At 46.0% G+C, this 19680-nt stretch overlaps 1 protein-coding gene across 1 annotated transcript in view; it reads left to right on the top strand.

The window, feature by feature from the left end:
• Nucleotides 1-2016: 2016 nt before the first annotated feature.
• The window catches only part of UBE2H (ubiquitin conjugating enzyme E2 H), a 111664-nt gene continuing 94000 nt past the window's right edge, over nucleotides 2017-19680 (top strand). The window contains exon 1 of the mRNA XM_038752153.1: nucleotides 2017-2250. Coding sequence (XP_038608081.1) covers nucleotides 2198-2250 — 53 coding nt within the window. The 5' untranslated portion in view covers nucleotides 2017-2197. The remainder of the gene's footprint in view (nucleotides 2251-19680) is intronic.

Below are 19680 nucleotides of genomic sequence, written 5' to 3'. Positions count from 1 at the left end.
AGCGCTTAGTACAGTGCTCTGCACATAGCAAGCGCTCAATAAATACGACTGATGATGATGATGATGATTGAATGAATGAATGAATGAATGATTGTTGCCAATTTGTACTTCCCAAGCGCTTAGTACAGTGCTCTGCACATAGTAAGCGCTCAATAAATACGACTGATGATGATGATGATGATTGAATGAATGAATGAATGAATGATTGTTGCCAATTTGTACTTCCCAAGCGCTTAGTACAGTGCTCTGCACATAGCAAGCGCTCAATAAATACGACTGATGATGATGATGATGATTGAATGAATGAATGAATGAATGATTGTTGCCAACTTGTACTTCCCAAGCGCTTAGTACAGTGCTCTGCACATAGCAAGCGCTCAATAAATACGATTGATAATGATGATGATTGAATGAATGAATGAATGATTGTTGCCAATTTGTACTTCCCAAGCGCTTAGTACAGTGCTCTGCACATAGCAAGCGCTCAATAAATACGACTGATGATGATGATGATGATTGAATGAATGAATGAATGAATGATTGTTGCCAACTTGTACTTCCCAAGCGCTTAGTACAGTGCTCTGCACATAGCAAGCGCTCAATAAATACGACTGATGATGATGATGATGATTGAATGAATGAATGAATGAATGATTGTTGCCAACTTGTACTTCCCAAGCGCTTAGTACAGTGCTCTGCACATAGCAAGCGCTCAATAAATACGATTGATGATGATGATGATGATTGAATGAATGAATGAATGAATGATTGTTGCCAATTTGTACTTCCCAAGCGCTTAGTACAGTGCTCTGCACATAGCAAGCGCTCAATAAATACGACTGATGATGATGATGATGATTGAATGAATGAATGAATGAATGATTGTTGCCAACTTGTACTTCCCAAGCGCTTAGTACAGTGCTCTGCACATAGCAAGCGCTCAATAAATACGACTGATGATGATGATGATGATTGAATGAATGAATGAATGAATGATTGTTGCCAACTTGTACTTCCCAAGCGCTTAGTACAGTGCTCTGCACATAGCAAGCGCTCAATAAATACGACTGATGATGATGATGATGATGATGATTGAATGAATGAATGAATGAATGAGGCGACCGTAGAGGTTGGGGTTGGGGGAGAACTACACCTCCCAGAAGGCTCTTCGGCCGCCCTTACGTCCCCGCCCCCGCGGTGACGTCACTGAGGGGTGACGTCACAGCGGCCAGAGCGAGGCTGAGGAAGAGAGGGGACTGTGAGCCCACTGCTGCGCAGGGACCGTCTCTATATGTTGCCAATTGGACTTCCCAAGCGCTTAGTACAGTGCTCTGCACACAGTAATAGTAATAATAATAATAATAACAATGGCATTTATTAAGCGCTTACTATGTGCAAAACACTATTCTAAGCACGGGGGGAGTGGGTTACAAGGTGATCAGGTTGTCCCGTGTCGGGCTCACAGTCTTCATCCCCATTTTACAGATGAGGGAACTGAGGCCCAGCGAAGTGAAGTGACTTGCCCAAAGTGGCGGAGCCGGGATTCGAACCCATGCCCTCTAAGCCCGTGCTCTTTCCACCGAGCCACGCTAGCCAGCGCTCAAGAAATACGATTGAATGAATAATGAATAAGCGCTTAGTCCAGTGCTCTGCACATAGTAAGCGCTCAATAAATACGATTGACGATGATGACGATGAATGAATGAATGAATGAATGAGGCGACGGTAGAGGTTGGGGGTGCGTGTGGGGGGGGAACTACACCTCCCAGAAGGCTCTTCGGCCGGCCTCACGTCCCCGCCCCCGCGGTGACGTCACTGAGGGGGGTGACGTCACGGCGGCCAGAGCGAGGCTGAGGGAGAGAGAGAGGCGGACGGGCGGTCGTCTGAGGGGGAGGGCGAGCGGAGGAGGAGAGGGGCCCGGGACCGAGCGGAGCGTCGGGCATCGCCGCCCCCCCCCCCCGTACCCCCTCCCCGCCGGACGGGGCCCGGGGCGGCCCCCGAAACCCCCGGGACCCCGGAGGACAAGGACAAGGAGAAGGAGGAGGAGAGAAGAGGAGGAGGAGGAGGCGGCGACGGGCCCCCGGGCTGCCGTCCCCCCTGAGGAGACGCCGGGGCCCGGGGCCCGTGACAGGCGGCGACGAGCAGCAGCAGCAGGCGACGGAGACACAGAGGCGGCGGCGACGACAGCAGCAGCACCATGTCATCCCCCAGCCCGGGCAAGAGGCGGATGGACACGGACGTGGTCAAGCTGTATCCTTCGCCGAGGGGACCCCCCCCGTCCGCCCCCGCCCCCCCCAGCGTCCGTTAATCCAGCCCCTCAGTTGCCAGCTTGGACTTCCCGGGCGCTTAGCGCGGTGCTCTGCGCGCAGGGAGCGCTCGGCGAACGCGATTGAATGAATGAATGGATTGCATTTGCCGAGCGCTTACTACGCGCGGAGCACTGCGCTGAGCGCTTGGGACGTACCAGTCGGCAACAGACCCCGCGTTCGAAGCCCTGCTGAGAACTCACCTCCTCCAGGAGGCCTTCCCAGACTGAGCTTCCTCCTCCCCCCCCCCCGGCCTCACCTCCTTCCCCTCCCCACAGCACCTGTGTGTGTGTGTATATATATATATGTGTGTGTGTGTGTATATATATATATGTGTATATATACTATATATATACATATATATATAGTACAGTGCTCTGCACACAGTAAGTGCCCAATAAATACGATTGAATGAATGAATGAGTTGTACTCCCTAAGATTCGGCCCTTTCCACAGATTACCCCCTTTTTGCTCCTGCCTTTTGTATGTGTGTGTGTTTGTACATATTTATTACTCTGTTTAGCGCTTGGGAAGTGCCAGTCGGCAACATACCCCACGTTCAAAACCCTACTGAGAGCTCACCTCCTCCAGGAGGCCTTCCCAGACTGAGCCCCCTCCTTCCTCCTTCCCCCCCGCCTTACCTCCTTCCCCTCCCCACAGTACCTGTGTGTATGTGTATATATATGTATATATATATATATATATGTATATGCTTGTACATATTTATTACTCTGTTTAGCGCTTGGGAAGTGCCAGTCGGCAACATACCCCACGTTCAAAACCCTACTGAGAGCCCACCTCCTCCAGGAGGCCTTCCCACACTGAGCCCCCTCCTTCCTCCTTCCCCCCCGCCTTACCTCCTTCCCCTCCCCACAGCACCTGTGTGTGTATATATATATATATATATATATATGCTTGTACATATTTATTACTCTAGCGCTTGGGAAGTACCAGTCGGCAACATACCCCACGTTCAAAGCCTTACTGAGAGCTCACCTCCTCCAGGAGGCCTTCCCACACTGAGCCCCCTCCTTCCCCTCCCCATCCCCCCCCCGCCTTACCTCCTTCCCCTCCCCACAGCACCTGTATGTATATATATGCAAATATGTTTGTACATATTTATTACTCTATTTTAGTTGTACATATTCTATTTATTTTATTGATATGTTTTGTTTTGTTGTCTGTCTCCCCCTTCTAGACTGTGAGCCCGCTGTTGGGTAGGGACCGTCACTATATGTTGCCAACTTGTACTTCCCAAGCGTCTAGTACAGTGCTGTGCACACAGTAAGCGCTCAATAAATACGATTGAATGAGTGAATGAATGAATGAATGAGTTGCACTGCCCAAGATTCGGCCCTTTCCACAGATTACCCCCTTTTTGCTCCTCCCTTTTATTCCCTCAGCCTCTCTCCAGGCTCCCCCTTTCTTTCTCTCCCAACTGTATTATCCTAGACTGTGAGCCCGTTGCTGGGTAGGGACCGTCTCTAGATGTTGCCGACCTGTACTTCCCAAGCGCTAAGCACAGTGCTGTGCACACAGTAAGCGCTCAATAACTACGATCGAATGAATGAATGTTATCCAGGCTTTTTTTCCCCCCTCTGGATACCTCTTCCCTCTCCATGAATTCAATCGTATTTATTGAGCGCTTACTGCGCGCGGAGCACTGTACTGAGCGCTTGGGAAGTACAACTGGGCAACAGATAGAGACGGTCCCTGCCCAACAACAGGCTAGGAAGCTGCTCCCCGTTTCCACCTGAATGTTTTTACACAGGGGTAACCATCCTTACCTCCCCTTTCTCGGGTCTTTCCTCTGCTGCCCTCCCACTCCTGCTCACCTACACAAAATCCCTTTCTGTTCTCCAGGCGAGCTTCCCTTCCCCCAGCCCTAAACTTCCCTCTCTCCCTGGAAATACCCCCCTAACATATCCCTCCCTTGTCCTGTCCACCAAACCACCCTCCTCTCCAGAAGGTGACAGCCAGAGGGGAGAGAGGGGTTAAAAAAAAAGGGGGAGCCCCAGGCCAAAACAGGCCTGCACCCCACCAGGTGAAAGACAGGAGTAATAATTGCCCCTGTCCTTCCAAGTGACACCCCTTCCCCTCCCTAAAATCCCCCACCTGATGGGAATCTTCACTCATTCCTTTCCCTAGGGATGTACACTTGGGCCCTTGGGATGGAGGGGACATTGGGGAAATAATAGGATTTAACAAGGGCCGTGCAGACACGGGCTTTTCTAGTAGTTATTATTTACTGAAGGGCTTCAGCCAGAGAAATTCGCGAAGGTTCCCATGGCAAAGCCAGGGAATTTTTTTGAGGGGTTATTTACCGGGAGATGGGGAAGGAAGATGAGCCAGATTCCCTCAATACCAAGTCTCGGGGCTAAAATGGGGGGGTGAACTGTAGTTGAAAAGCGCACTTTACCCCCATTTTCCTCCAACCTCCTGTTTCTCCCTAACATCCCCCCCCACTACCTTCCTTGTTGCAGAGTTTTGTTTATGTAACTCAACTGTTCAGCTGGATTTCTCCTGAAGGATTCAGTCTCATTATTTTTTTATTTTTACTATTTTTGACTGGGTACTTTTGTGGATTATGGAAAATACTTTTGCAAATTCAGTTATGGAACCAGTGCCCAAGTTTTCAGCAGTTTTGTATTTTGAGATTTGGAAGTGGGGGGATGGGGAAGGTGGTTGACAACCAGATTATGCTTCATGTTTTTTTAAGGCTCTCCGAGGTGTTTTTCATCTCACCTAGAATTTTTTTTAAGGATTAGGAGCTGGACTAAGTTGGGGGTTTGGGGGCATATGGAAGATCTCTTTTTTTAGGGGGTGGAGGTGATCAGGGAGGTGGGAATCCATGAACAACTCTGATTTTATTTCTAGAGAAAAAGGTAAACCAAGCCAATTTTTACGTGTTGCGGGAGGGAGGAGAAGGGGGAAAGAAATGTGTATGTGATGATAACCAGTAACGTTGGTGACATTTCATGAGGTCGTAGCAAAACTTGTAACTGAATGTGTATGTATGTTAAACAAAGCAGCTTCTGATTTTTAGTCGTGTTTAGAAAATAGGAAATGACACTGATCGTGGCAGAACCTGAGCTATTTTTATCTTGGACTTAGAGTTACAGCCAGACTCAATGCAAATTTTCAGCCAGTGTTTTAATAGGAGGTGGGGGTTGGGGGGCCCAACCCTGGCTGTTTTACTTGGTCAAAATTCTCAAAATGTAAACATATATAATATTAAAAGCCAGGAATAAGGACTGAGGCCCAGTTTGACCTGATGCCTTCCCTTATCATATGCCTTTTGTTCATTTAGTAGTTGTGACATCTAGAATGGTTACAGCATTTGGGTGTGTGTGTGGGGGGGGGGGTTATGTCTGGAAAAGGGGGATGGGGTGCAGACAAAGAAAAGCAGGGTATTTTTCTTCTTTTCCCTAAAGTGGATTCATTTGGTGGTTTATTTTCAGTAGTAAAGGCAAGCAAAGATGCCTTTCCGTACCGCCCCCCCCTTCACTCTTTCTGACAAAAGAAAGCAGAAGGGCTTTTAAACCATAGCCCTCTTATAGTGTGGTCATTATAACGTTGTGATGCCTTAAAAGCCAAGGATTGTTTTTGCTTTCCATTTGTGGGGTCTTTTTTTAAAATTTAGGACAGCGCATTTGGGAAGTTGTATTTATCAGGAGCCTGGTTCTCTTCCTCCTCGTCTTTTTGTGTGTGTCTGTGGGATTTGTCAGTGGCCTGCCCCTCTCTCGGATGAATTTAAATGAGTAGGCCCAAGCTGAGCCACTAATTTTTGAGTGTAAATGATCTGCTCTGTTTAGCTTCGGATGAAAACCGGCTCCTAAAATAAATGTAATTGTGGAAGATGGTGGTGAGGGGATCGAAGGGGCAGGTCTGATGGAATGTATTTGCTTCTTGCCCCTGGCTCTCCCTTGCTGGTTTCTGTGGTGGCTTCGCAAGGATTTTCGTTCAAATATTCCTTTCCAGGCCATTTTGGGATGCCTCCCTGTGCCTATTTCTTCCCGCTTGATTTACAGCCCGGCAGGAACCTATACAATGCTGGAGTGGCGGTAAGGGAGAGAAGAGAAACCAGAAACTACCGTGGCCGCTGCTTTCCCCCGCCCCGACAGGTTCACGGAGACAGTGCTACTGGCTGACTGGCTTGAGTTGGGGCTATTTTTCTTTTGTGCCCGGAGAGATACGGGTGGAGGGGGATGGAGGAGGGGAGCCGACTCCCAAGTTACGCGGGGAGCCAGTGTTTTGCACCGATGCACCGAATAATCGGCTCGGCGATTATGGCCTGAAACTCTGACTCATTCATTGTTTCCCTCCCCGAGTGTTGTGCAAACCTCCCCAAGTGCCTGCAAACGGCTTCGCCTCGCCTTCTGGCCTTGTCGGAATGCCCTCCGCACCAGCTGGCATTTCGAGGGGCACCGGCGTCCCCGTCCCGGGTCGGCTGGCAGTTTGTTGGCCAAGGCAGGTGGGTTTATGTTGGGTGGCTCCGGGCCTCCGGCCCCCACCCAGCTTGACTTCCTCCAAAACTGCCCGGGACACTTGTGACCTTAAAGGAAGATCTGCCCTCCAGGACCCGATTCCAGCGGGTTTCTTATGTTAGTATTTGTTAAGCGCTTACTATGTGCAAAGCACTGTTCTTGACAGGTGGAGGGGAGAAGGGGGGGGGCAGCCCCCACCCAGCTTGACTTCCTCCAAAACTGCCCGGGACACTTCAATCAATCAATCAATTGTATTTATTGAGCGCTTACTATGTGCAGAGCACTGTACTAAGCGCTTGGGAAGTACAAATTGGCATCACATAGGGACAGTCCCTACCCAACAGTGGGCTCACAGTCTAAAAGACTGTTCTTGACAGGTGGAGGGGAGAAGGGGGGGGGGGGTGTCTCCGGCTCTCACCCTGTTGCACAGCCCCAGATGATGATTTTTTTTTTAAATCTGTGAACCGGCGGCCCCTGCTTCAACGCTGGGGCTGCTTGTTTTGGAAAAGCGTTTGCAGGCAAAAGGCCGCAGGCTGCTGAGCTCCCTCCGTCCCTCCCTCCATCTCTCCCATCCATTGGCTGCTCTGTTACTACCCGGAAACGGGGAGGAGGCGGGGCCTCCCCCCCGAACAGCTGATAGACTATGTGACAACGCTCTGTTTATATACAGAGGACACGGGGGCTGGGGAGAGGCCCAGCCCCGCTCTGGAAAAACAAACACCGGTAGGGCCAAGGCCCGAGAAGGACGGCCTTTAAGGGCCATCCCCCCGGGTGGCCGGACGGAGGGCATGCCCAGAAGAGGGGCTCAGGAAAAGAGAGAACCCCTAGAATCACAATAATACCAATAATAATTACGGCATTTAGGCGCTTACTACAATAACGATGGCATTTGTCTCTATATGTTGCCAGTTTGTACTTCCCAAGCGCTTAGTACAGCGCTCTGCACCTAGTAAGCGCTCAATAAATGCGATTGATTTATTAAGCGCTTACTATGTGCAATCAATCAAGCAATCGTATTTATTGAGCGCTTACTGTGTGCAGAGCGCTGTACTAAGCGCTTGGGAAGGACAAGGCGGCAACACATAGAGACAGTCCCTACCCAACAGTGGGCTCACAGTCTAGAAGGGGGAGACAGGCAACAACACATATTAACAAAATAAAATACATAGAATAAATATGTACAAGTAAAATTAATAAGTAGCGTAATAAATACGTACATACATATATACAGGTATGTGCACTGTTCTAAGCGCTGGGGAGGTTACGAGGTGATCAGGTTGTCCCACGGGGGGCTCACAGCCTTAATCCCCATTTTACAGATGAGGTCACTGAGGCCCAGAGAAGTGAAGTTATTACTCTATTTATTTTACTTGTACATACCTGTTCTATTTATTTTATTTTGTTAATATGTTTTGTTCTCTGTCTCCCCCTTCTAGACTGTGAGCCCACTGTTGGGCAGGGACTGTCTCTATATGTTGCCAACTTGTACTTCCCAAGCGCTTAGTACAGTGCTCTGCACACAGTAAGCACTCAGTAAATACGATTGATTGATTGATTGCAGTGACTTGCCCAAAGTCACACAGCTGGCAATTGGCGGAGCCGGGGTTTGAACCCCTGACCTCTGTCTCCAAAGCCTGGGCTCTTTCCACCGAGCCACGCTGCTTTACTGTGTGCCAAGCTGTGTTCCAAGCGCAGGGGGAGATACAAGGTCATCAGGGTGTCCCACGTGGGGCTCACAGTCTCCATCCCCATTTGACAGATGAGGGAGCTGAGGCCCAGAGAAAGCGGATTTATTACTCTATTTAACTTGTACATATTTACTATTCTATTTATTTTGTTAATGATGTGCATATAGCTAGCATTCTGTTTATTCTGACAATTTTGACACCTGTCTACGTGTTTCGTTTTGTTGTCTGTCTCCCCCCTTCTAGACCGTGAGCCCGTGGTTGGGTAGGGACCGTCTCTAAATGTTGCCGACTTGTACTTCCCAAGCGCTTAGTACAATGCTGTGCACACAGTAAGCACTAGATAAATACGATTGAGTGAATGAAGTGACTTGCCCAAGGTCACACAGCAGACAAGGGGGGGAGCCGGGGTTAGAACCCAGGACTTCCGCAAAGCCACGCTGCTTCTTGTGGAAACCTAGAAACCCGGAGGGTGTCCGTGGCAGCACCGAGACAGGCAAATAAATAGGCGCACGGTGTTTTCAGGGGTCTCTGAATTGCTCGACTGTAATAATCTCCAAGGCCCATTCGTCAGTCGTGTTTATTGAGCGGTTATTGGGTGCAGAGGCCTTCCGTTTATTTATTTTGATGCTATTGATGCCTGTCTACTTGTTTTGTTGCCCGTCTCCCCTCTTCTACCCGTTGTTGGGTAGGGATTGTCTCTCTCTTGCCAAATTGTACTGTCCAAGTGCTTAGTACAGTGTTCTGCACACAGTAAGTGCTCAATACGATTGAGTGAATGAATGAAGACTAAGTGCTTTTATGGTATTTAAGTTCTCACTCTCTGACAGGCACTGTGGGGTGGATACAGGCCAATCGGGTTGGGCACAATCCCTTGGCCACAAAGGGCTCACAGTCTTTAATCCCCATTTTACGGGTGACGTAACTGAGGCCCAGAGAAGTGACGTGCTTGCCCAAGGTCACACAGCAGGCGTGTGGCAGAGCTGGGATTAGAACCCAGGACTTTCTGACTCTCAAGCCCCCGTGGCCTATCTACTAGGCCATGCTGCTTTAAGCGCTTGGGAGAGCACAGTATAATCGAGTTAGTTAGACACGTTCCCTTCCACAGTGAGCCTTGATTCTGGAGAGGGAGTCCTAGCATATTCTGCATGGATCAGAGGTGATTTTTTTTTTCTTTTTAAGATTCCAGCAGTTTTAGAGAGATGCCTACTCCTTTGTTCCAGAGGGAGTGCGGCGACTTGAGCAGAATTTTTCATAGGAAACATACTCTGTGTGAAGACACAAAAATCTCAACTTCCCTTGCCCGTCTAAGCTTCAGTGCTGGTGGCAGCAAGAGGCAGTGTTGCCTCATTACACCAAATGATTTAACAACCGCCACATTAGACTTTATCTTTCCCTTTGGCTTTAAAGTTTCCAAAATCTGCTATAGCAACACAGATTTTAAAATAGCCGAAACACTGTCTTTGCTGGGAAAACAGACATTACATTGTTCTGTTTTTGTAAGACCAGCACTTTTATTACCTTCCTCTTAAATCACTTTTATTACACTTTAATTTTACCCAGAGTGCCCTAAAGAAAATGTTTGAATGTTATAGTAACTATGGGCATCTGTATAAACATTTATTTTTGTTTTAACAATAGCTTGTGAAAGACAAAAAAGGGAGTTAAGAAACTTTCTTTAGAACTGGAGATATTTTTTGTTACTAATCAGTTGTGGTTTTTCTCCTGTCAAAATTTAACCTTGGAAGAGTGTCTCAGAGCTAACAAAAGATTGGACAGTTCTAAAATCTTCTAACCAGCCCGGGTCCTAGGCTTCTGCTTTTTATGGACTCTGTTCTAATTAGGTGATGGGATGGAAATTGAACATTTTGAAAGTGGAAGAATTTAGCTCTTCTAGCCAAAATAAACAATTTGGCAACTCAGTGTACTGAATTTGTCTTCCCAGCTTAGATTTTGGTGACAGAAATAACATGCATGTGGTTATCTTGGTTAAGCAGGCTTGCCTGTGCACAAGGTTTCACAACTCTAGAACGTCTTATTCCTACCGTCTAGTAAGACAGACTCGTGGGCAAAACTTAGTCGGTGAAAGCTATTTTTTTTTTCCTAAAAGCTACTGTGAATCAGAGAGAACCTCATAATATGGGGGTATGTTTTAACAGACTGGCGGTTTTGATATATTTTCTGTCTAGTGATTGTGTTTTGCCTAGAACATTGAAAACATTCTTTTTAATTATCCCAACGGCGAACTGAAAACGAGCAAGGTTTTTATTTGCTAGAAACTTTGAGCTTCGTTTTGCAAAGCATACCTGCAATACTGTTGCATTTAATTCAATAGCTTTTGAGCTGCAGTTTGCAGTTTAAGAGTGTGTGTGTTTGGGGTGGCGGGGGTGGGAGTGGTATCTTAGTTGATGGTATCTCAATATTGAGATGGAACCAGGCTGGTCATTCAGGGGATCAGAGTTGTAATTTTCCATCTGCTGCTAATTTGCGGGATGAAATCGGGGGAAGTCACTTTAATTCAGTCTTGGGCTGTAAGCCCTTGGTACATGGACACCGGCTATTTGTTTAATTTGTACAGAACACAGTGACGTGCATATTATGCTTAAAATATTTGCTTATCGATGAGTAGTATTTATTGAGCTACTCTGCGCAGAACACTGAACTAAATTCTTGGGAGCGCTAAGAAGACGTGACCCCCATCTTCAAGGAGTTGACAGTCTCGAGGGGAAACCGACACTTAAGAAAATGACAAATAGGGACAATGATAAAGTATGTAAGATACTTACATAAATACTAAGGGAGGTTGGGATTCTGTAAGTGCTTAGGTGTCACTGAAGGGCTGAAGTAGCAGTTGGAGAATACCAAGTAGGGAGGTTAGGGATTACTCTGGGAAGACCTCCTGGAGGATGGGTTTAGAAGATGGAGGAGAATTGTGGCTTCTCTGATAGGGAGTCCCAGACAGTGAGGAGGATGTGAGCAAGAGGTTGGGGCTCCGGGAGAATCAGTCAGTCATATTTATCGAGTGCTTACTGTGAGCAGACCACTGTACCAAGCGCTCAGGAGGTACAATATAACAGAGTTGGTGGACACATTCCCTGCCCACGACGAGACTGAGGCACGGTGAGCTGGTCAGTAGAATGCGAACTGCGGTACAGTGGAAGAAGAGAGTAAATGTGAATTTTCTGTAAATTGGAGACTTGAAATTGTGGTCACAATCATTAAACTCCTACAGTGTGCAGAGGCATTTGTCAAAGGCCCCACAATTCTTCCATAATGTATGTTTTTATTGTGTGTTGGGGTTAGAACCCTTTTGGGGAATTAGCTGTTCTGACAGCGCAGGTCTGTCTGTGTAGACTGAGGCGGCGTTGGAAGAAACCATCACGCACATGCCTGTAGCATCAGTCGGGGGGATGCAGGCCATAAGGCCTGCTTTCCTCTGCGCCAGGTTCCTCAAGAACATCTCCACCGGCTTATAAGAGCTGCATGGCCTAGGGGATAGAGCACGGTCTTGGGAGTCAGGAGGACCTGGGTTCTAATCCCAGCTCTGCCACTTGTCTGCTGTGTGATCTTGGGCAAGGCACTTCACTTTTCTGTGCCAGTTACCTCATCTGTAAAATGGAGATTGTCTGTGAGCCCCAGGTGGGACATTGGACTATGTCCAACCTGATTAGCTTGTATCTACCTCAGTGCTTAGTGCTCTGACATAGAGTAAGCACTTAACAAATACCATTATTACGTATTATTATTATGAGAGCCAAGTATACTGCTGGGTGGTTTAGATCACTCATTCTAAGGCTTAACAAATGTGCCCAAAGTTAAAGAAATGTCAGATTAATTTCAGCAGCTTGGATTCCATTCACACAAATGTAAGGATTTGGTATTGTACATTAATCAGTCAGTGTTATTTATCGAGAACTGTGTGCAGGCCTCTTGGGAGAGTACAGAGCAGTAGAGTTGGACTCAATCCCAGCCCACAAGGAGCCTACAGTCTAGTACACATATAGTCTGTATATTAACGATATACAAAAGTGAAGTTGGGCACACTGTGTACTCCTTTATAAACTGATCGAATCCTAGCAGACTAGTATCACTAAGATCAGCTTACTTAAAAACCCTGAAAATCTAGATTTTTATAGAGCTTCCCTTGACTTGCTTTTGTGAAATATGGATCTTTTCTGTGTTGGTATATCTTTGGGAGTAATTTGGTAGTTCTTCTAAGTGATTTCCTCATATGTGTATACTGTGTGTATATCTGTACCTCATTTATCCCTTGAGACACATCTAGTTTTTTGACTCTTACTATGGGAAAAATTTCAGAATGTGTGTCCTGTGGGATCAATGAGTTTGATCTGGCCAAAGGGTGGCCCCTCTTAATTCATCAACAGAGCCTCGTTTCCATACAGTCTTGAACTCCAGGTGATCCCATCTCAGGGTCAGAAATAATCCCCGATTGTGAAATGTACCCTGGTTTGTGTGTGTGTGTGTGTGCTGGGGGTAGGTGGAAACTGTGCTTCGTATTTAAATACCGTGTCTGCGAGTATATATGTGTGTGTGAATAATGACAGAGCTTAACAAAATCTAACCGTTTGTTGCTGTTGGCAACTTACTTGGCTAACAAGAGGGAAGTTATGTCAGGCCCTCGTTCATGAACACCTGGACCTGGTTTATGTTCCTTTCCGATTGGGAACCCAGTGCCGTTTGCTCCGCGTGGGTGAGCCGTGATCTCGGCTCCTGGATCGTGGCAGTGGCAAAACCGAGGGTGGCACATTTTTCTAAGACGTGAGCGGATTCCGTCAGAATCTATATCAGGAACATTATTTGCAGTGAGAAACTCCTGCATGTTTGGTAGGAATGTTTAACCAATGACTGTCAACCTTACTGCTTTTCTTAGGAGCAGTCAAAGAAAGCTGCTCCTGAGGAGTCCAGAGGCCAGGCATCCCTTGGTGGTGGTAGCAGTAGCAATAGTAGAAGTAATAATAGTGTTTAGTAAGCACTTAATATGTGAGAACACTGTATTAGTCCCTGGGGGGGGAAATGAGAAGCATCATGCCTAGTGGATAGAGCACGAGGAATCAGAAGGACCTGCGTTCTAATCTCGACTCTAATGTCTCCCCCTTTTAGACTGTGAGCCCAATGTTGGGTAGGGACTGTCTTTATATGTTGCCAATTTGTACTTCCCAAGCGCTTAGTACAGTGCTCTGCACATAGTAAGCGCTCAATAAATATGATTGATTGATTGATTGACTCTGCCACTTGTCTGATCTGTGATCATGAGCGAGTCACTTGACCGTTCTGTGCCCCAGTTACCTCATCTGTAAAATGGGATTAAGATTGTGAGCCCCATGTGGGATATGGACTGTGTCCAACCCGATTCCCTTGTATCCACCCTACTGCTTAGAACAGTGCCCGGCACATAGTAAGTACTAAACAAGCACCATAAAAAAATACGTGGGTGGGAATTAGGCATGATTCTTAGCTCTCAAAGGGCTCACAGTCTTAAGAGGGGTTTCTCTCCTCCCCTCAGCACCCACAGGTTGGCACTTTCCAAACTGGCTTTCTCCCACTGCTCTTGCTCCTTTCCTTCCATTTTTCCTTTTGTCCCCTCCCCCCCGCCCCAACAACAACACAAAAATCATTCCATAGACTCTCAGGCATGTATTTCTGTAGTCAAGGTAATGAGGTATATTGGCTGAGACGAACCCAGGCACCTAAATTGTAGGGGCCCAGGGAGCCGTGAAGGACGTTAGCATCTCTTCTAGGACGAGGTGGGAGAGTGCAGACCTCACTTCATTTCCCCCAGTCGTGATTGTCACAGCAGAGCCTGGAGTAAAACGGGTCGAGGGGCCCACTGCACACCACTCTTGCCCACCAGTTGGTGCCAAGAGAGAGGGCCATCTCAGGGACTTTATTCACCAGCGGCGCGGATGGGTTAGAAGTAAGCAAGCCCTCAAGTGGACCTTCCTCACAAGTCTTTTGGGAACCCAAACACTCGTAGCAATCAGGTGAACTTACCTCCGGTCCACCGTGGCACCTTTCATTAGTAAATGAATTTGGCGGGAGTGCTGTTAGCACATGATTGACAGCTGCCACGTGGTTAAGGAGAATGATTGAGTGGTGCTGTAAACCGTGCTGGATAATAAGTACGGTATTGCCCAACCCAACACTTTAATCTGTAAATAAATTGGGTGTCTTTGCTTGACAACAAATTATGAAGCTTGTAAAGTCAGATGCATTAGGGCCTTTTTTTGGGGGGTAGTAACAAATGGTCATCTGCAACCAGCTTTTTCTTACTTACTCTTCCTATCATTGGAAAGATCCCCGGCCTGCCTGTTTATACCCATGACCCTGGCAAGAAAATAACTGGCAAGGATTGGGGTAGTGTGAAGAATGGCAGCGTGCAAACCACTTCCACTATATTCCAGTCCTTCATTCAAGAAACTCCATCATGATCATCCTCCTTCTCCTCCTTTGGGTACGAACGTATAACAAGAAGCAGCAGCATGGCGAAGTGGAAGGAGCACAGGCCTGGGAGTAAGAGGACTTGGGTTCCAATCCCTGCTCTGCCACTTGCTTTCTGTGTGACCTTGGGCTCTGTGCCTCAGTTTACTCATCTGTAAAATGGGGATTCAAAACCTGTATTCCCTCCTACTTAGACTGTGAGCCCCATGTGAGACAGAGATGTGATTATCTTGAATGCATCCCAGGATGCTTGCTACACGGAAAGCACTTTAACAAATAGCACACCATCATCATTATTATTATTAAGAATAAAGGACGATCTAGTTAAATCAACTTCTGATTTCCTTCAGTAAGGTTAAAATATTATCAATCAATTGTATTTATTGAGCACTCGTTTCTTCTAAAATGTAAGGGTTGCATGCTCAACAAACCCTGCTTCAAGGAAAATTTGTGCCATCGCAGAGTGTTCATTGTAACGCGCATGTGCCTTTTGGCAGAAGTGGATACACTGCTTTAAAGGTTAGGGAGAGGGAGAATTCAGTTACAGTTGCCTTTTGAGAGCTATCACAGTGAGATGCTAGCATTTCTCTTCCTCTTATCACTGACTCTTTATAATGTTTGAAAACATCAAAATAAGAGCATATGTATTTGATTTTAGGTATTTAGATGGTTCACCTTTTCCTTTTGTTGAGGGAAAGGCATTCATTTCAGTATTACTATCCTAATCACTGGGACCCTATCGGCCTAAACTTTTAACAGAATACCTGTTGTTCATAACCCACAGCATACAGGTCAGAAGTGCAACGGGAGATCGGTTGTGTTGGAAATTCAACTGGTGCTAGCTAAAACTTGACTAGCGATTTTATCCAAATCACTCCAATGACCAGATCGTCCATTTTTTAAAATTAATGCCCATACCCGAAAGGAATGGAATTGGCCTCCCTTACCTGTGCTCTTGGAAACTAATCAATCAGTCATATTTATTGAGAGCAGCTTACTGTGTGCAGGGCACTGTACTACGCTTGGGAGAGAACACTATAACAATAAAATAGACATATTCGCTGCCCACAAGGAGCTTTCAGTGTAGACTCTGGCCTCATACAAGGTAAAGACCTCTCTTTAGAGTAGGAGGAAGGAGCAAAACTAGACCTTTCTTCAGTGTGTTCTTTAGCTGAATTGTCTGGATTAATGCCCCATTTCCTGGCACTGAAGAAAGGCAGCTGTTGAATGCCATATCTTTGAATATCAAATGAAGACATCCATTTGGGTATCTGTGTGTTTAGTGATTCATTGTTTACCCCATTTTCTTGTGAACACTCTGTTTTGTTTTCTTCTTTATTTTATCTTTGGTGCCCTTTCCAGATGCTTTTGGGATAGAAAGCAGTACGAGGGCAACTTTTCTTTCCTATATGATATAGAAATCAGAATGGTCATTCTCCCTGCTCATGGTTATTTATAAAATGTGAACCACTGTAAGGCTAATTGGTTCACATTTCAAGAAACATTTATACTGTGTTATTGCATCTGTCTTTGACCACCTAATGTTTTCCCCCACAAAATGCATTTGTTGGCGATTAGTTGGAGTTGGGTGTAGAACTCAGGTCCTCTGACACCCAGGCTCTGTTTGAATCAAAACAAGAAGTGCAGAACAGAGAACTGCCACTGGAAGAAGAGTGGTATTAAGCTGATAGAAATTGCCGGGGAGATTAGGATCTCCAGGCCGGTTTGAGTCAATAATATTTATCTTAGATACTTTATTAAATATTGCAGTGGTTTTTCACAATTAGAATAATTCAAAGGAGCATCAAACAAATTTTTTTTTCTAGAAACAGTTTAAAAATCAAAACCCACTCTGTTTTCTGACTGCAGTTTTTTTCCCCACTTTATTCTGGGGTTGCAGTCTGAGAAAAGGCAGTAGGAAGACTGTAAGCTCCTTGTGTGCAGGCAGTGTGTCTACTAGCTCTGGTTTATTGTACCCAAGTGGTTAGTTCAGGGCTCTGCATCATCATCATCAATCGTATTTATTGAGCGCTTACTATGTGCAGAGCACTGTACTAAGCGCTTGGGAAGTACAAGTTGGCAATATAACTTACTGCACACAGTAAGTGCTCAATAAATGATTGATTGATTGACCTTGACATTATCCTTGATTGGTCACTCTCGTTCGATACAACCAATTTGTTGCTAAATCTGATTGGTTTTTCCTTCAAAACATTTCCTGGGATCTCCCCTGCCGTCCCCCCCCCCCCCCCCCCCCCCCAAATGGCTTCCTCGCTGGCCATATATCTCATATCGCAGCTTCCCTACTGTTCAGCTCCTCACCGCTGTCTCTGCCTCCAGTTTCTCCTTCACTCTGCTGCTCGGGTCACGATTCCGCCTGCGTCTCTACTGCTCCAAAGTCTCCAACCTTTGCATCAGTCAGAAGCTTGTGACCACTGCGCCTCAGGCACCCCACCAAAACGTGCCCACTTTCCAATCCAGTTTTTTCCTCCTACATCCCACCTTGCACTCTCCATTCCTCCTAAACTCACATCCCTGTCCTCCTTTCTTGACTCTCCCACCTTGGCTTCGTGGTTCATGCTCTCTGGAGTGTAAGTTCATTCTGGGCAGGGAATGTGTCTGTTTATTGTTATACTCTCCCAAGGGCTTAATGCTGTGCTTTGCATACAGTAAAAGCTCAATAAATATGATTGAATGATTGCATCAATTCATTCTTCCTGCCTGGAGCCCCCCCACCTTCAAATATGCCAGATCATTGCTCTCCCCATCTTCAAAACCCTTCTGGAATCCCAGCTCCTTGAGGAAGCTTTCCCGGATTGATATTTCTTCTCTTCAGGTCACATCTTCCCCTGATTCTTAGCAACTCTTCCACCCCCTGTTGCACTTATGAACTTGTGTCTGTCCCTCCCTCTTCATATTCATTGGAAGATCCCTCTGCCCACCTTCAGTCTTATTAAAAGCGCATCTTCTCCAAGAGGCCGTCCCAACTAAGCCCTCATTTCCTCTTCTCCCACTCCCTTCTGTGTCACCCTTTACTCATCCTTCCCTCAGCCCCACAGCACTTCTGTACAAATCCATCATTTATTTATTAATGTCTGTCTTCTCCTTTTGACAGCTCCCAGTGTAAGCAGGGAACGTGTCTACCAACTTGGTTTTATGGTACTCTTCCAAGTGCTCGGTACAGTGTTCTGCCCACAGGCTCTCAGCAATACAATTGATTGATTATCTTCAGCATGTGTGTATGCATATAGTTTGTGTATATATATATATATGCATATATTTTAGATTTAACGTTTCTATATCTGTCTCCCCAGTTGGAGTGTGAGCTCTTTTAGGGCAGGGAATCTGTCTTGTGTTTTTTGCAGTACCTCCCTAGTGCTTGTTACAGTATACTGCATTCAGTAGGTGTTCAGCTACAATTACTACTAAAATAATCTCAGGGCTTTTTATCATCTTAGTACTTCTGCCCTACCAGCTTTTTACCATGCTTTTGGACATGTTGATTTACATATGCTACTATATGCCTCCCCTGTTAGCGTAAGCTTCACTGGGACAGGATAACATCTCCTACCTCTACTTATTCATTCATTCAATCATATTTATTGAGTGCTTAGTGTGTGCAAAGCACTGTACTGTTTGGGAGAGTACAATGTACCAAGAAATAGACACATTGCTGTCCACAATGAGCTCACAGTCTAGAGGGGGAGACAGACATTAATGTAAATAAATAGATAAATACTGTACTCCTGTATTCCGCCATCTGCACAGCGTGGCTCAGCGGAAAAGATAACGGGCTTTGGACTCAGAGGTCATGGATTCAAATCCCGGCTCCGCCAATTGTCAGCCGTGTGACTTCGGGCAGGTCACTTAACTTCCCTGGGCCTCAGTTACCTCTTCTGTAAAATGGGGATTAAGACTGTGACCCCCCGTGGGACAACCTGATCACTTTGTAACCTCCCCAGTCAATCAATCAATCATATTTATTGAGCGCTTACTATGTGCAGAGCACTGTACTAAGCGCTTGGGAAGTACAAATTGGCAACATATAGAGACAGTCCCTACCCAACATTGGGCTCACAGTCTAAAAGGGGGAGACAGAGAACAAAACCAAGCATACTAACAAAATAAAATAAATAGAATAGACATGTACAAGTAAAATAAATAAATAAATAAATACAGTAATAAATATGTACAAACGTATATACATATATACAGGTCATGTATATACACATATATACAAACATATATACATGTACAAACATGTATAAACATATATACATACATATGTATGTATACATATATATGTATACATATATGTATGCATATATACATATATACATATATGTTTGTACATGTACAAACATATATACATATATGCAGGTCATATATACAGGTCCCCAGCACTTAGAACAGTGCTTTGCACATAGTAAGCGCTTAATACATGCCATCATCATCATTACAGAGCTCGACACCAAATGGCACCTATTTGGTGCTCAATAAATACTAATTTTTTTAATGCTATCCGTGAAGTGCTTACTATGCACTAGGCACCATTCTAAGCACTGGAGTAGATACAAACTAATCAGTTTGGTCACGGTCCATACCCGCATAGGGTTCACAGTCTTAATACCCATTTTACAGAGAAGGTAACTGAGGCACAGAGAAGTGAACTGACTTGCCCAAGGTCACATAGCGGACAAGTGGTGGAGCCAGGATTAGAACGCAGATCCTTCTGACTCTTGG

This window comes from Tachyglossus aculeatus, chromosome 10, assembly GCF_015852505.1.
Source record: "Tachyglossus aculeatus isolate mTacAcu1 chromosome 10, mTacAcu1.pri, whole genome shotgun sequence".
Taxonomy (NCBI): domain Eukaryota; kingdom Metazoa; phylum Chordata; class Mammalia; order Monotremata; family Tachyglossidae; genus Tachyglossus; species Tachyglossus aculeatus.
The sequence above is the reverse complement of the archived record's forward strand: the minus strand, read 5'-3'. Positions and strand labels throughout refer to the sequence as shown.